This window comes from Protomyctophum bolini (genome assembly GCF_963924005.1).
Source record: "Protomyctophum bolini genome assembly, contig: SCAFFOLD_87, whole genome shotgun sequence".
NCBI lineage: Eukaryota > Metazoa > Chordata > Actinopteri > Myctophiformes > Myctophidae > Protomyctophum > Protomyctophum bolini.
The window spans coordinates 90,230-105,000 of record NW_027665530.1 but is presented as its reverse complement, the minus strand read 5'-3'; the positions used below and the strand labels follow the sequence as shown (position 1 = coordinate 105,000).

The following is a 14,771-nucleotide window of genomic DNA, read 5'->3' as shown; positions in this document are numbered from 1 at the left end:
GAACTAGTTCCGTTCATAGTTCATCATTCCAAATTTTGAAAAATGAACTATTATAGTTATTTTTCGTTATTTTTTTGCTTTAATTTTTATATATTTTTTACATTTTACAAAAATTGCTCTTTTGCAATGTGAAATGCCACCGAATTATTTTTCCTTCTCTATATGGGCTTTTGCATGCTTTTATTGTGAAGGCAAAAGTTTCTGAACGTTCTCAGAGCCTGCATCTCCGCATGCTGGGGTTGGCTGATCTACAAGCTCACAACGTGTCCGGACGCGACGAGTTGTGAGCTTGTATATCAGCTATTTTCAGCACGGAACACTTTGTACGGCGAAGAATAAATTAGGCTTCACTGTGGAAGAGAGATGTCTTTTGTTGGCCGTTCGTGGCGATATTATGGACACGTACCTCCTCGAAGCGATAATAACCAACTAAGCTATTGGAAGCTATTTTTCGTGGCACATTATGTGTGTACAACAACAAGTTCCCTCAGTGTTTGTGTTAGGAGTTGGGACAGTGTCTGCTGTCTGTCAGCGTGCATGATCATCATGCAGTAGCTAGATGCGCGCTCCAGTGACGGCTGAGAAAGATTAGTTAATTTGTGTCGGATAGGGACTTATTGGTTGGTTTTCCGCTAAATATTAAGGCATGTTTAATGCATCCATGTTGAATGCGTGTGACAAAACAACACAGTGTGTGCGTCTTGCCGTCTTCAAAGCAGGCCAGGCAGCAGAACACAACTCCGCCCCCTATTATCTGAGAGTGGAGCAGCCCTGTTCAATTCTCAACTGCGCATTCCTCCAGTAAGACAAATATAAGATTTTATTATTTAATTTGTAGCGAGTAACGAGGTGTCCGATTTTAAATATAGCGCATTAAAAGTACGATTTTTTCCTTGTAAATGTAACGAAGTAAAAGTAAAAATGCAGCAAAAGAAAAGTAGTCAATAAAAGTACAAATTCTCCAAACTTGTACTTAAGTACAGTAACGAAGTAATTGTACTTCGTTATTTTCCACCACTGATCAATACCAAGTACCAATATACAGTAAGTAGACGCTAGATGGATCGGTGTAAGAGGCCACTTTACACTTTAACCCATTCTGACCTGAGATCAGATTTAAAAAAATCTAAGGGCCGATTCATACTCCTATTTTACCGCTGTTTCGGCGCTGTAGTGCCGAAATGATTTCGGCTCGTCAGAAAATGTCAGTAGCACCGAAGAGCCGACTTTAGGATGGTTCCCCCCCCCCCCGAACCTCAAATGACGTCACATTGTAGGCTCTACAGAGCCAATTAAATGACGTCACATTGTAGGCTCTACAGAGCCAATTAAATGACGTCACATTGTAGGCTCTACAGAGCCAATTAAATGACGTCACATTGTAGGCTCTACAGAGCCAATTAAATGACGTCACATTGTAGGCTCTACAGAGCCAATTAAATTACGTCACATTGTAGGCTCTACAGAGCCGAACGGACTTTTATTCGGCTCTAAAATAGGAGTATGAATCGGCCCTATGTCAGTCGTTCTTCGATTTTTCAAAAATACCAGACCTACAAGCTCGTAGCGCGCCACTCGGGGGCGCGCTACGAGCTTGTAGGTCTGGTATTGAAAAATCGAGATTTAGCTATTTTTCAATAGCTAAAGCATAACGTAATGCTAACACCAAAAGGGGTTCCCGATTAGAATGGGTTAACTTTCCGTGAGCTGAACGGAGCCATCGATAAGGCGGACACAGTAACCCCCCTCCCCCCCCCCCCCCCCCCCCCCAGGTCTGCACAAGTCATCACTATCGTGTGTCAAGATGGAGAAGAGATCTCTCACAGTCCAATTTAAAAAGACTTTGCTTCTTATTGCTTTGACTTAACACCGTTTTCCATCTGGCAGGAAGATTTGGAGAATGTCATACAATTCCAATCCAGGAAAGAAAAAAAGAAAAAAAAAGAAACATGTTTTTCATTCATGATTATTATTTTTTCCATGGCATTGTTAGATCTGATCTTGATTTTCATTTAGTTGTGATCATGTTGTATTAATAAACCACAACACTGATGAATTGAATACATGCAGTAGGACCACAATGGTCCAATGTGTTTAACTTTTAGACTTGAATGTCTTACATTTCTGGCTAATATAAGGATTCTTATTTTTTTAACAATGAAATGTGAAAGGGACCCCCAGGGACCCCCCCTGGGGACCCCCAGGGACAGGTTTCTTCAAGTACTTCTAGGAATCCTTCGTTTGGTATATCCATAATTGTATTCCAGCTCGTAGCGACTGGCGAGACTGAAAACAAACAAAGCTATAGTCTGGAATGGAACTACACCTCTCGGAAAGGCCAGGAAAGGAAGCCGTCAATGTGTTCATCAATTCCATTCAATATGTTAGGGTTAGGGTTAACTATAAATGCTACATCATACAGTCTGGAGCAACAGAGGAGCTCATAATGACTGAACTATAAATGCTTCATCATACAGTCTGGAGCAACAGAGGAGCTCATAATGACTGAACTATAAATGCTACATCATACAGTCTGGAGCAACAGAGGAGCTCATAATGACTGAACTATAAATGCTTCATCATACAGTCTGGAGCAACAGAGCCGTCATAATGACTAAACTATGAGGCGGAAGTGGAGCCTCCTACTCGCCACTTCCGTTTCGTCTTCACAGACTCTACGCTCAAACATGCCGTCTAGGCCAGCGGATGGCGTGAGTACGGTCCTGAGACAGCCTAGCCCATGATCCCAGGATGGAGCGCAACAGAAACATGCCGGGGGGGATAATTTGTCTCGTGTTTCTGTGTCAGTGGTTCTGAAACATTTCCATATCGAGGACCCCCAAAAAATATCTGTATTTAGCCTCTGACCCCCATCTGAAAATATGTTGTTCCAGGGACCCCCTCCAGGGACCCCCTCCCGCCCGCAGAAGTAAAGAGTTGAGTTAAATATGTTGTTCCAGGGACCCCCTCCAGGGACCTCCTCCAGGGACCCCCTCCCGCCCGCAGAAGCAAAGAGTTGAGTTAAAAACGTTCGCTCTGAAAGATTATATATTCAAAGATTTGTGCCACATTTTCATGACTTTTCAAAAATAGAAGACCTACAAGCTCGTAGCGCGGCACTCAGTGCCGTGCTACGAGCTTGTAGGCATGGATATAAACGTATTTATTCATAAAGGCATATTTATGAATATTTATGGATATGTACAGGTCTGCTTTTAAAACAGCGTACACAGGCAGCTAAACACTCAAAGTAACTAAGTACAGTTTTGAGATATTTAAGATTTACTTTTACTACTACAGACTACAGTAACTCCACTATATTTATCTGACAGCTTTAGCTACTATAGTTACTTTGTAGATTGTATTATTATTATTATTATTACTACAAAACATACATTAACCACTTCAGCCCTATATACATTTCAGCCTATTGAAAATAGCCAATCTACAAGCTCACAATGCGTCGTGATGCGACGCATTGTGAGCTTGTAGATCGGCTATTTTCATTTTTTGAATTCCTAGAAGACAATAATCCTGCTGCTCTGACTAAACTCAGTCTAATCACTAATCAGCACAACTGATGATATTTATAATGCGATTAATCCGTCCTCAAATCTTCAATTAACAGCTAGGTGTGACTCCTCTGTGTACCACCAGAAGGTGCTCAAGTACCACCAGTGGTACCTCTGGCCTACAGGGGAGAGCAGAGGAGAGGAGAGGAGAGGAGAGGAGAGGAGAGGAGAGGGTGTCAGCCCCAGAGACTCCTCCTGTGACAGCTTGCTTGACATGACTCATGTCATGTTAACTACATATAGCTTCCTTACAACAAATACAATAACACAATGTGGAGGACCACAATCTCTGCATTCACACTGTTAAGCTGCTGAATTGGGCTGCATGTCAATTTCTTACTCATTGGAGATGAGAAGCTGGCATAATATTTGTAGGAAAGGGAAGGCAAAAGTAAGTATTAATTAAGTATTATTCCCCCCCGACATTTCGCGCAGGTCTTCGCATTTCTCCCAGACGCCTAAGCAGGGGGCCACTATAGTTCCACACTCACTCCAGAGGGCCACTATAGTTCCACACTCATTCACTCACTCCAGAGGGCCACTTAAGTTCAACAATCACTCCAGAGGGCCACTATAGTTCCACACTCACTCCAGAGGGCCACTATAGTTCCACACTCACTCCAGAGGGCCACTATAGTTCCACACTCACTCCAGAGGGCCACTATAGTTCCACACTCACTCCAGAGGGCCACTATAGTTCCACACTCACACGAGAGGGCAACTGTAGTTCCACACTCACTCCAGAGGGCCACTATAGTTCCACACTCACTCCAGAGGGCCACTATAGTTCCGCACTCACTCCAGAGGGCCACTGTAGTTCCACACTCACTCCAGAGGGCCACTGTAGTTCCACACTCACTCCAGAGGGCCACTATAGTTCCACACTCACTCCAGAGGGCCACTGTAGTTCCACACTCACTCCAGAGGACCACTATAGTTCCACACTCACTCACTCCAGAGGGCCACTATAGTTCCACACTCACTCCAGAGGGCCACTATAGTTCCACACTCACTCCAAAGGGCCACTATAGTTCCACACTCACTCCAGAGGGCCACTATAGTTCCAAACTCACTCCAGAGGGCCACTATAGTTCCACACTCACTCCAGAGGGCCACTATAGTTCCACACTCACTCCAGAGGGCCACAATAGTTCCACACTCACTCCAGAGGCCCACAATAGTTCCACACTCACTCCAGAGGGCCACTATAGTTCCACACTCACTCCAGAGGGCCACTATAGTTCCACACTCACTCACTCCAGAGGCCCACTATAGTTCCACACTCACTCCAGAGGCCCACAATAGTTCCACACTCACTCCAGAGGGCCACTATAGTTCCACACTCACTCCAGAGGGCCACTATAGTTCCACACTCACTCCAGAGGGCCACTATAGTTCCACACTCACTCCAGAGGGCCACTATAGTTCCACACTCACTCCAGAGGGCCACGTTGCATATTACTGTCGTAGCAAAAATAGCCGATCTACAAGCTTTTAGTAGATCTCCACCAGGCCGAAGGCGTGGGGAGAGAGTATGTTTTGCACTCCGTCCGTCCGTCTGTGAACAGCTAATCTCCGGCACCGTTAACCCGGTCGATGCCAAATTTCCCCTGGATGCCAACGATGAACCTCTGCCCTAAAATTTCCAGAACGGCCTGTTATAGCGCCACCAGGAGGCCGCTTTGTGCAAAACAAGTTTTTGGACAGTACACCTACAGATTTTGTCCAAACATCATGCAAATTGGTACACAGTCCCTCTAGAGCCATTCAACGAAACAGGTCTTTCAGATTTCTCAGACTACATCCTGATTGGCTAAGATTGGTTTCCAAAGTCCAAAGTGCTCAGTTTCAAACAAAATGCTGCAAATCATGAACACATCTTGTGATTCCCGTGAAATGTTTACGCAAATCGGTACACATGCTCTCCATAGTCATGTGATCAATATGGGTTTGTTTGATTTCTCATAATCCACCCTCATTGGCTACGATTGGCTTCTAAACTTTTCAGGTGTAGCCCGCTTTGTACCCGTTTTGTACAAATCGCGACAACTACTCAACGCAGCGTCCGATTGCGGTTAAACTGTGCATGCATATTCCCACTAGGCTGAGGAAGAAATGCCACTTGTCCCAGATATTATTATTATTATAGGAGATCCCCCCCAGAGCAGTGTTGTCCATTGGTGAGCAAGTTGTAGCTGGTGACCAGCTACAAATACTTAGGCACTGCATTTGATAGCAAGCTGAAATTCGATGTAAACTGTGATTTGCTGTTTAAGAAAGGCCAACAACGCCTCTTTTGTTTGAGGAGGCTCGCCAAATTTCAGGTTGACAAATCTCTAATGAAACTGTTCTACAGTGCATTTATTGAGTCAATTATCTCCTTCTCCATCATTAGCTGGTACGGAAACCTGAACATAAAGGGAAAATAACACCCAACAGATTGTGAGAACGGCCTCAAAAATAGCTGGAATAAATTTTAGTAGCCTGGATCATGTCTTACCTCAAGGGACTTCCAGACGAGATGGCAGGTGTAAGTAGGGGCCGCGTGGACAACCAGGGGACTTCCAGACGAGATGGCAGGTGTAAAAGGGCCGCGTGGAAACCAGACAGTGAAGTCCGATCATCACACGCGCGGAAGGGGACCTTCCGGGCGTGCCTGAGGGAGTTGTAGGGTCAGCCTAACTAACCCATCTCCCAAAGGCAGGGTCACCCCTACACACCTGATCACATCTGAACCTCTCCCACCCTGTACCGCTGTCCTTCCAGGATACCAGCCATTATTTTCCTTTAAAAGAAAAAAAAATAAATACAAAAAGGATTAAACTCTAGACGGGCCAGTTTACTGATAACTGTCCATTTAAACTCTAGACGGGCCTGTTGACTGATACCTGTCCATTTAAACTCTAGACGGGCCTGTTGACTGATAACTGTCCATTTAAACTCTAGACGGGCCTGTTGACTGATACCTGTCCATTTAAACTCTAGACGGGCCTGTTGACTGATACCTGTCCATTTAAACTCTAGACGGGCCTGTTGACTGATACCTGTCCATTTAAACTCTAGACGGGCCCGCCCCAAAGTTATTTGTGCAGCCGTGCCCCAGCCACCACCCTTAGATCTCCATATATGGAGCTCACCTCTTCAGGAGTCTCCCGTCAACGAGGTGGATGCGTGCAGGTGATCTCGCCCCCAGGCGTCTTATTGGTGGATGGGTGGGTGTGTGTGTGTGTGCGAGGCGGACAGGCGTCTTATTGGTGGGTGGGTGTGTGTGTGTGTGTGTGCGAGGCGGACCCAGAGGAGGAGATGGGACCTCAGAGCTGGCTGCCTGCAAGAGAGGACACATCATTGATTGATTGATTGATTGATTAACAGTTTGCAGAATTACAGTACATTTCAAGTACAACTCAATACAAAAACTGTTAACTGGACGACACCAGTTGGTGGGGATTATGCAGTCTAGCCCATGATCCCAGGATGGAGCGCAACAGAAACATGCCGGGGGGGATAATTTGTCTCGTGTTTCTGTGTCAGTGGTTCTGAAACATTTCCATATCGAGGACCCCCAAAAATTATCTGTATTTAGCCTCTGACCCCCATCTGAAAACATGTTGTTCCAGGGACCCCCTCCAGGGACCCCCTCCAGGGACCCCCTCCCGCCCGCAGAAGCAAAGAGTTGAGTTAATGAAAATATGTTGTTCCAGGGACCCCCTCCCGCCCGCAGAAGCAAAGAGTTGAGTTAAAATATGTTGTTCCAGGGACCCCCTCCAGGGACCTCCTCCAGGGACCCCCTCCAGGGACCCCCTCCAGGGCCCGCAGAAGCAAAGAGTTGAGTTAAAAACGTTCGCTCTGAAAGATTATATATTCAAAGATTTGTGCCACATTTTCAAGACTTTTCAAAAATAGCAGACCTACAAGCTCGTAGCGCGGCACTCAAAATGGGGAACGCTCTACCAACAGTCATTAAGACATGCGAGTCCCTTGACTCCTTCAAAACTGCTCTCAAAGGGCACCTACAGACGGCTGCAATTCGAAACTGGCCCCCGTAAAATCGGAATCCCCCCCCCCCCCCCCCCCTCACTGTATATGTTTCTTTTCCCTTTTTACCTCCTTTAAGATGATTTCCTGTTTTGACTATATAGTTGTGTATATTCGTAATGCTTTGATGAATTGATGGATGTCCTGCAGGGCCACAGGATGACCACTGGAGGGCCAGCAGCACTAGTTTCCCTGGCTGGAGCGCACAGTGCACTCAGCACTAGTTTGAAAATGTAAATATGAAGTGAATGCTTAAATATGTAGCTAGGTGTAAGAAGTGAACCTTTCAAGCCCGTTTTCTCAACTCGCTGATTTCTGATTTCAGCCATATCTCCAAAACTGGTCAAATCAAATCAAATCAAATCAAACTTTATTTATAGAGCACATTTTAAAACAACCAAGGTTGACCAAAGTGCTGTACATCAGTGGCAAAAACAGAGGGCAGGAGGAAACACAGAATATAAACGAGAAAACACAATAATAAAAATGACAAAAATATAAGCATGAAAGCAGAAATGGACTCAGGAGGGATTAAAAGCCAGGGAGAACAGATGAGTCTTAAGGTGAGTCTTAAAAACACCAATGGAGGAGGCAGAGCGAATATGAAGGGGCAAGCTCTTCCAGAGCCTGGGAGCTGCAGCCGCGAAAGAGCGTGCGCCCCTGGTGCTTTTTTTGGTTATACGGCCCTCTAGCAGTGCTTGATCCGCAGAGCGCAGAGCTCTAGCCGGGGTGTATGGTTTTACGAGCCCGGAGAGGTATTCGGGGGCCAGCCCATTTAAACATTTAAAAGTAAATAAAAGGACTTTAAAATCAATTCTAAAAGAAACCGGGAGCCAGTGAAGGGAGGCCAGCACGGGGGTTATATGTTCTCTCTTTTTTGTGCCAGTTAAAAGGCGAGCAGCAGCATTCTGGACCAGTTGCAGTCGTCTGATTGCAGACTGTTCGATACCGATGTATAGTGAGTTGCAGTAGTCTAACCTTGAGGAAATAAAAGCATGGATTGCAGTTTCTAGTTGTTGTGGGGGGAGGTATGGTTTGACTTTGGCCAGGAGACGGAGTTGGAAAAAGCTGGTCTTGACTACGGAGCTGATGTGTTTGTGAAATTTAAAGGAGCTGTCAAAGATAATGCCAAGGTTTTTAGCAGATGAGCGAATGTTGGGTGTAAGGGTATCCGGGGTACTGAGGGGAGGGGCCAAATGAGGGTCGAAGATTACTATTTCGGTTTTATTTTCGTTGAGGTTGAGGAAATTAGTGTTCATCCAGGTTTTGATGTCCTGTATGCAGTTGAGTAATGGTTGAAAAGAATTGAGGGAGTTGGGTATGAGGGGTAGATAGAGTTGGATATCGTCTGCATAGCAATGGAAGGAAATGTTGTGTTTAGACAGGATGGGACCGAGGGGAAGCATATATAATAGAAAAAGGAGGGGGCCCAGTATTGACCCCTGGGGTACCCCGCAGCTGAGAGGGGCTGGGGGGGAGGAGAATTGGCCTAATTGGACAGAGAAACTCCTATTTTCTAGGTACGATTTGAACCATGCCAGTGCGATACCCCTAAAACTGGTGGGTCAAACTGAACAACCAATATGTCAATTTGAAGCTGTGATTGACTGCTTTCATATGACATGAAAAAAACAAAAAATATATTTTTTAAATCAATCAATGACTTTGCCTCGGTCAGAAACGGTCACAAATGTTGAATTCCGGACTTTTACAAACGCACGCAGCCACGCACACTCCTACACTAGTCCCACATCTTATTATGTTAGTGTTCACTGAGTTTCACACTCCTACACTAGTCCCACATCTTATTATGTTAGTGTTCACTGAGTTTCACACTCCTACACTAGTCCCACATCTTATTATGTTAGTGTTCACTGAGTTTCACACTCCTACACTAGTCCCACATCTTATTATGTTAGTGTTCACTGAGTTTCACACTCCTACACTAGTCCCACATCTTATTATGTTAGTGTTCACTGAGTTTCCAAAGGGACCTAAAAACACAAAAGCCAATAAAGAGGCTGCAAGGGTTAACCCATTCTGACCTGAGATCAGATTCATACGAGGTTTCCACTGGACACACACTGGTCTGATTAACCCATTCTGACCTGAGATCAGATTCTAAAAATGTCAGTCGTTCTTCGAATTTTTCAAAAATAGCAGACCTACAAGCTCGTATGAGCTTGTAGATCTGCTATTTTTCAATAGCTAAAGCATAACATGATGCCAACACCAAAATGGGTGCCCGGTCAGAATGGGTTAAAGGTATAATCTTGGCTGTTGTTCCGTTTCCCTCGCTGCCTCAGCAGCATGTGTGGTGGCGCTTCCTGGGTGCCAGCCATGGAGTATTAAAAGGATAGAGACTGAACTGGCGCGAAGCTCCGCCCCCTCCGCTATTCATGTCAGTGGAAGTTGCTCAGTGGCGTTTTGAAGCCGCCGGAGGGACCGTCTATTTCCGCCTTTTTGACCTCCAAAATGTGGAGGTCAAATGCGGAAGTGCAACCGAGCGCTCAATGTCAAAGCTCAGCTGCACGGGGTTTCCTCGTCATGAGTCCACGGGTCCGCCTGCAGTCCTTCCTCTTACCACTAGGGCCCAGCGCTTCAACGTTGGAGTGCCTAGCTGGCCCCTTGGTGCACAGCTAGGACAAATAAAGAGGATGGTGCACAGAGGCGCGGCCCGGTCTCCTGCGGGAGGTTTGCTCAGTGTAAACAGGAACTGCGATGATGGGAGTGTTCCAGCAGAGGGTGCTAGAGGTGCATGAGAGTAGCTGACACTGAACTGAAATAATTAAAAAGGATATCACAAAAGGAGAATAGTACAAAGTTGATTTTGGTTTTATTTTAAAAAGTATATCAATTTCATAACTGTGGAAAAATAATTGTGTATAACAGACTGAAAGATAAAGGACAAGTACATTCACTAAATGTTAATGTTTTTGTATATTATTTTCTTTTGTGGATTTTCCATGTTCTTTGTGTCAAACCTTTATTTTTGTGAAATGACAAAGGAACATGGATACTGTTCATGCAAGTGCTGTGGCTGATACAAAACATTTGAAAGGGGGAAGGTTTGAAACTGTTCTGGATCTCATTATATTTACATCACAAGTTATGAGCTTTCTATCTATAGCACCTCTGCTGGAACACTCCATCATCGCAGTTCCTGTTTACACTGAGCATGTGCAAACCTCCCGCAGGAGCCTATAGGCCGCGCCGCTGTGCACCATCCTCTTTATTCATTCCTGGGTGCCAGCAGATCCCTGGCAGTCCGCAGCGTGTTCATTAATCACCCAGTGATTCGCCGAAAAAAGGCCATTAAGAAATGGCCTCCCATGAGTTGTGTCTGCTGCACTGTACAGGATCTTGCTCCAGTGGTTTGCATAGCGTCGTCAACACGGGCGTCCTCAAAATCCAAGATATACAGGTCTTCACCATCATCCCCCTCTTTGAGTGATGATGAAGACTGTTTGTCATCGGGCTTAAAACCACCCTTAACGCATCCAAAGAGGATCAAACGAGCTCCCAGCATGCAACAGCCCTTCCCCTCTCTCCCGCGCGGGACCTCTGCCGGGAGCTTGGTCCAGGACTTGCTCTCTGGGTCGAACTTCCACAGATCGTTGAAGAGACGATTCGGTACGTAAGTCTGGCCGCCGAATATGTACAGCTCTCCGTTGTAGGCGAAGGCCGAATGTAGCGAACGTCCTTCAGGCCTCAGGGACACTCCCTCCACGTCGCCTCTCTGCCAGGTGTTGTTCTCCGTGTCGAACACTGTGACGTCGTTGTAACAGCTGTCATATTCCTCTTCCTGCGGGCAGCCCCCGAACACATACATCTTTGACCCAATCATGGTGGCAGAATGGTCTTCTAAAAGAGGTGTCGGAAGGCCTTTCGTGTCAATTGAAGTCCACTCCATTGGTTTAGCGCTGGTGTCCAACTTGTAGACGCCAGCGTGTGGCGTCCAATCATCTTCCCACTCATGCCACAATCCGTAGACATACATGGCCCTCTCCAGGACGCAGGCGGAATGGAAACCCATCAGCTCCTTTGGACCGTCCCCGACAGTCGGAGGCTTGAACCATCGGTGAGTTTTGACATCGAATCCCCACAGCTGGTTGCAGAAACCCACCGACTTTTCAACGGTTTTTTTCCCTCCAAACACGTAGACGGTATCTTCTACGAGGACAGCCGTGTGGTACACGCGCTCAGAGGGGAACTCGTCCTTTTTGGGGAACCAGCCACGGGACACTTTCTCCCAGCGGAAAGAGTCTTGGTCCGTGTGCAAGACGTGCACGTCCATCATACCTGAGGTGAGACGGCGATGTCCCTCCAGCCCTCCGAAGGAGTAGATCTGGTTCCCCACGGAAACCACAGCTTGGCAGGAGGTCTTCAGTGATCCTACTGACTCCACCCGACGGAACGAATCTCTCACCATCACCACTGTGGCTCCACGTGGTTGGTTAAATCTTGCTCACCAGTATGGCTCCACGTGGTTGGTTAAATCTTGCTCACCACTGTGGCTCAGTGAAGGCTCTTAATGGGATTGGTTCCTGAAGATTACTGGGGAAACTCACTTCAAACTGAGTCCTTATAGTGATAACGTGATAGCACTTTATATTCATATTATGACATCACCACTGGAGCGCACAGTGCACTCAGCACTAGTTTGAAAATGTAAATATGAAGTAAATGCTTAAACATGTAGCTAGGTGTAATGTTAGAGTCCACAGAAGTGAAACCTTTCAAGCCTGTTTTCTCAACTCGCTGATTTCTGATTTCAGCCATATCTCCAAAACTGGTGGGTCAAACTGAACAACCAATATGTCAATTTGAAGCTATGATTGACTGCTTTCATATGACATGAAAAAACAAAAAATATTTAAAAAAAATCAATCAATGACTTTGCCTATTGTGTATAACAGACTGAAAGATAAAGGACAAGTACATTCACTAAATGTTAATGTTTTTGTATATTTTCTTTTGTGGATTTTCCATGTTCTTTGTGTCAAACTTTTATTTTTGTGAAATGACAAAGGAACATGGATACTGTTCATGCAAGTGCTGTGGCTGATACAAAACATTCGAAAGGGGAAGGGTGGCTGCTGTTTAATTCTCAACTGTTTCTTTCTATCTATAGCACCCTCTGCTGGAACACTCCATCATCGCAGTTCCTGTTTACACTGAGCATGTGCAAACCTCCCGCAGGAGCCTATAGGCCGCGCCTCTGTGCACCATCCTCTTTATTCATTCCTGGGTGCCAGCAGATCCCTGGCAGTCCGCAGCGTGTTCATTAATCACCCAGTGATTCGCCGAAAAAAGGCCATTAAGAAATGGCCTCCCATGAGTTGTGTCTGCTGCACTGTACAGGATCTTGCTCCAGTGGTTTGCATAGCGTCATCAACACGGGCGTCCTCAAAATCCAAGATATACAGGTCTTCACCATCATCCCCCTCTTTGAGTGATGATGAAGACTGTTTGTCATCGGGCTTAAAACCACCCTTAACGCATCCAAAGAGGATCAAACGAGCTCCCAGCATGCAACAGCCCTTCCCCTCTCTCCCGCGCGGGACCTCTGCCGGGAGCTTGGTCCAGGACTTGCTCTCTGGGTCGAACTTCCACAGATCGTTGAAGAGGCGATTCGGTACGTAAGTCTGGCCGCCGAATATGTACAGCTCTCCGTTGTAGGCGAAGGCCGAATGTAGCGAACGTCCTTCAGGCCTCAGGGACACTCCCTCCACGTCGCCTCTCTCCCAGGTGTTGTTCTCCGTGTCGAACACTGTGACGTCGTTGTAACAGCTGTCATATTCCTCTTCCTGCGGGCAGCCCCCGAACACATACATCTTTGACCCAATCATGGTGGCAGAATGGTCTTCTAAAAGAGGTGTCGGAAGGCCTTTCGTTTCAACTTTAGACCACTCCATTGGTTTAGCGCTGGTGTCCAACTTGTAGACGCCAGCGTGTGGCGTCCAATCGTCTTCCCACTCATGCCACAATCCGTAGACATACATGACCCTCTCCAGGACGCAGGCGGAATGGAAACCCATCAGCTCCTTTGGACCGTCCCCGACAGTCGGAGGCTTGAACCATCGGTGAGTTTTGACATCAAATCCCCACAGCTGGTTGCAGAAACCCACCGACTTTTCAACGGTTTTTTTCCCTCCAAACACGTAGACGGTATCTTCTACGAGGACAGCCGTGTGGTACACGCGCTCAGAGGGGAACTCGTCCTTTTTGGCAAAAAAGGTGGGGAACCAGCCATGGGACACTTTCTCCCAGCAGAAAGAGTCTTGGTCCGTGTGCAACACGTGCACGTCCATCATAACTGAGGTGAGACGGCGATGTCCCTCCAGCCCTCCGAAGGAGTAGATCTGGTTCCCCACGGAAACCACAGCTTGGCAGGAGGTCTTCAGTGATCCTACCGACTCCACCCGACGGAACGAATCTTTTACCATCACCACTGTGGCTCCACGTGGTTGGTTAAATCTTGCTCACCAGTATGGCTCAACGTGGTTGGTTAAAATCTTGCTCACCAGTATGGCTCCACGTGGTTGGTTAAATCTTGCTCACCACTGTGGCTCAGTGAAGGCTCTCAATGGGATTGGTTCCTGAAGATTACTGGGGAAACTCACTTCAAACTGAGTCCTTATAGTGATAACGTGATAGCACTTTATATTCATATTATGACATCACCACGGAGCTGTCTAATGCCCTAATATGAAGTGGACGTTCCAAAGCTCTTGAAGGTGTCACATACAGGGCTCTCCATATATGGGCATAAAAGGGTCACAGACAAACAGAGGGGAAAATGGATGCCTCATTGGCCTCTGCAGTTTGTTGGAGCCGTGCGTGTGTGTGTGACATTTGTGATGATTTGATTGGCTGAGCACAGAATGTGACGTCTTCTTCATACGTAGAGATAACATCATCACTGACATCACCAGGAATTCGGAATTAAAGGCAGAGCCGGCAGCAGATTCCGGCTGGCTGCGAACTGAGACAAATACTGGGAGACAAAAGAAGAAGATTACGGCCGACGCGCTCAAGAGCAGATATTTGATTCGACCGAAACTTCGTGTTGAAATCTAATAGAGAAGGAGAAGGAGAAGGGGAAGCGAGCGTCGCTCTGATCATCATACATCATCATATTCTGTCTCAGCCAATCAGCTC

General features: G+C 46.4%; 2 protein-coding genes across 2 annotated transcripts in view; both read right to left on the bottom strand.

Annotated features, from left to right (window-relative positions):
- LOC308312254 (kelch domain-containing protein 3-like) overlaps positions 1-12,039 on the bottom strand; it is a gene marked incomplete at both ends in the record, with an annotated part of 20,189 nt that extends 8,150 nt beyond the window's left edge. Inside the window, 2 exons of the mRNA XM_080794632.1 lie at positions 3,685-3,691; positions 10,965-12,039. Coding sequence (XP_080650758.1) covers positions 3,685-3,691; positions 10,965-12,039 — 1,082 coding nt within the window. The remainder of the gene's footprint in view (positions 1-3,684; positions 3,692-10,964) is intronic.
- Positions 12,040-12,898: 859 nt separating this feature from the next.
- LOC308312253 (kelch domain-containing protein 3-like) lies at positions 12,899-14,056 on the bottom strand (the record flags this gene model as incomplete). Its single annotated transcript, XM_080794631.1, has 1 exon — positions 12,899-14,056. One exon carries the CDS (start codon positions 14,054-14,056, stop codon positions 12,899-12,901), a length of 1,158 nt encoding a protein of 385 aa, XP_080650757.1.
- Positions 14,057-14,771: the final 715 nt, after the last annotated feature.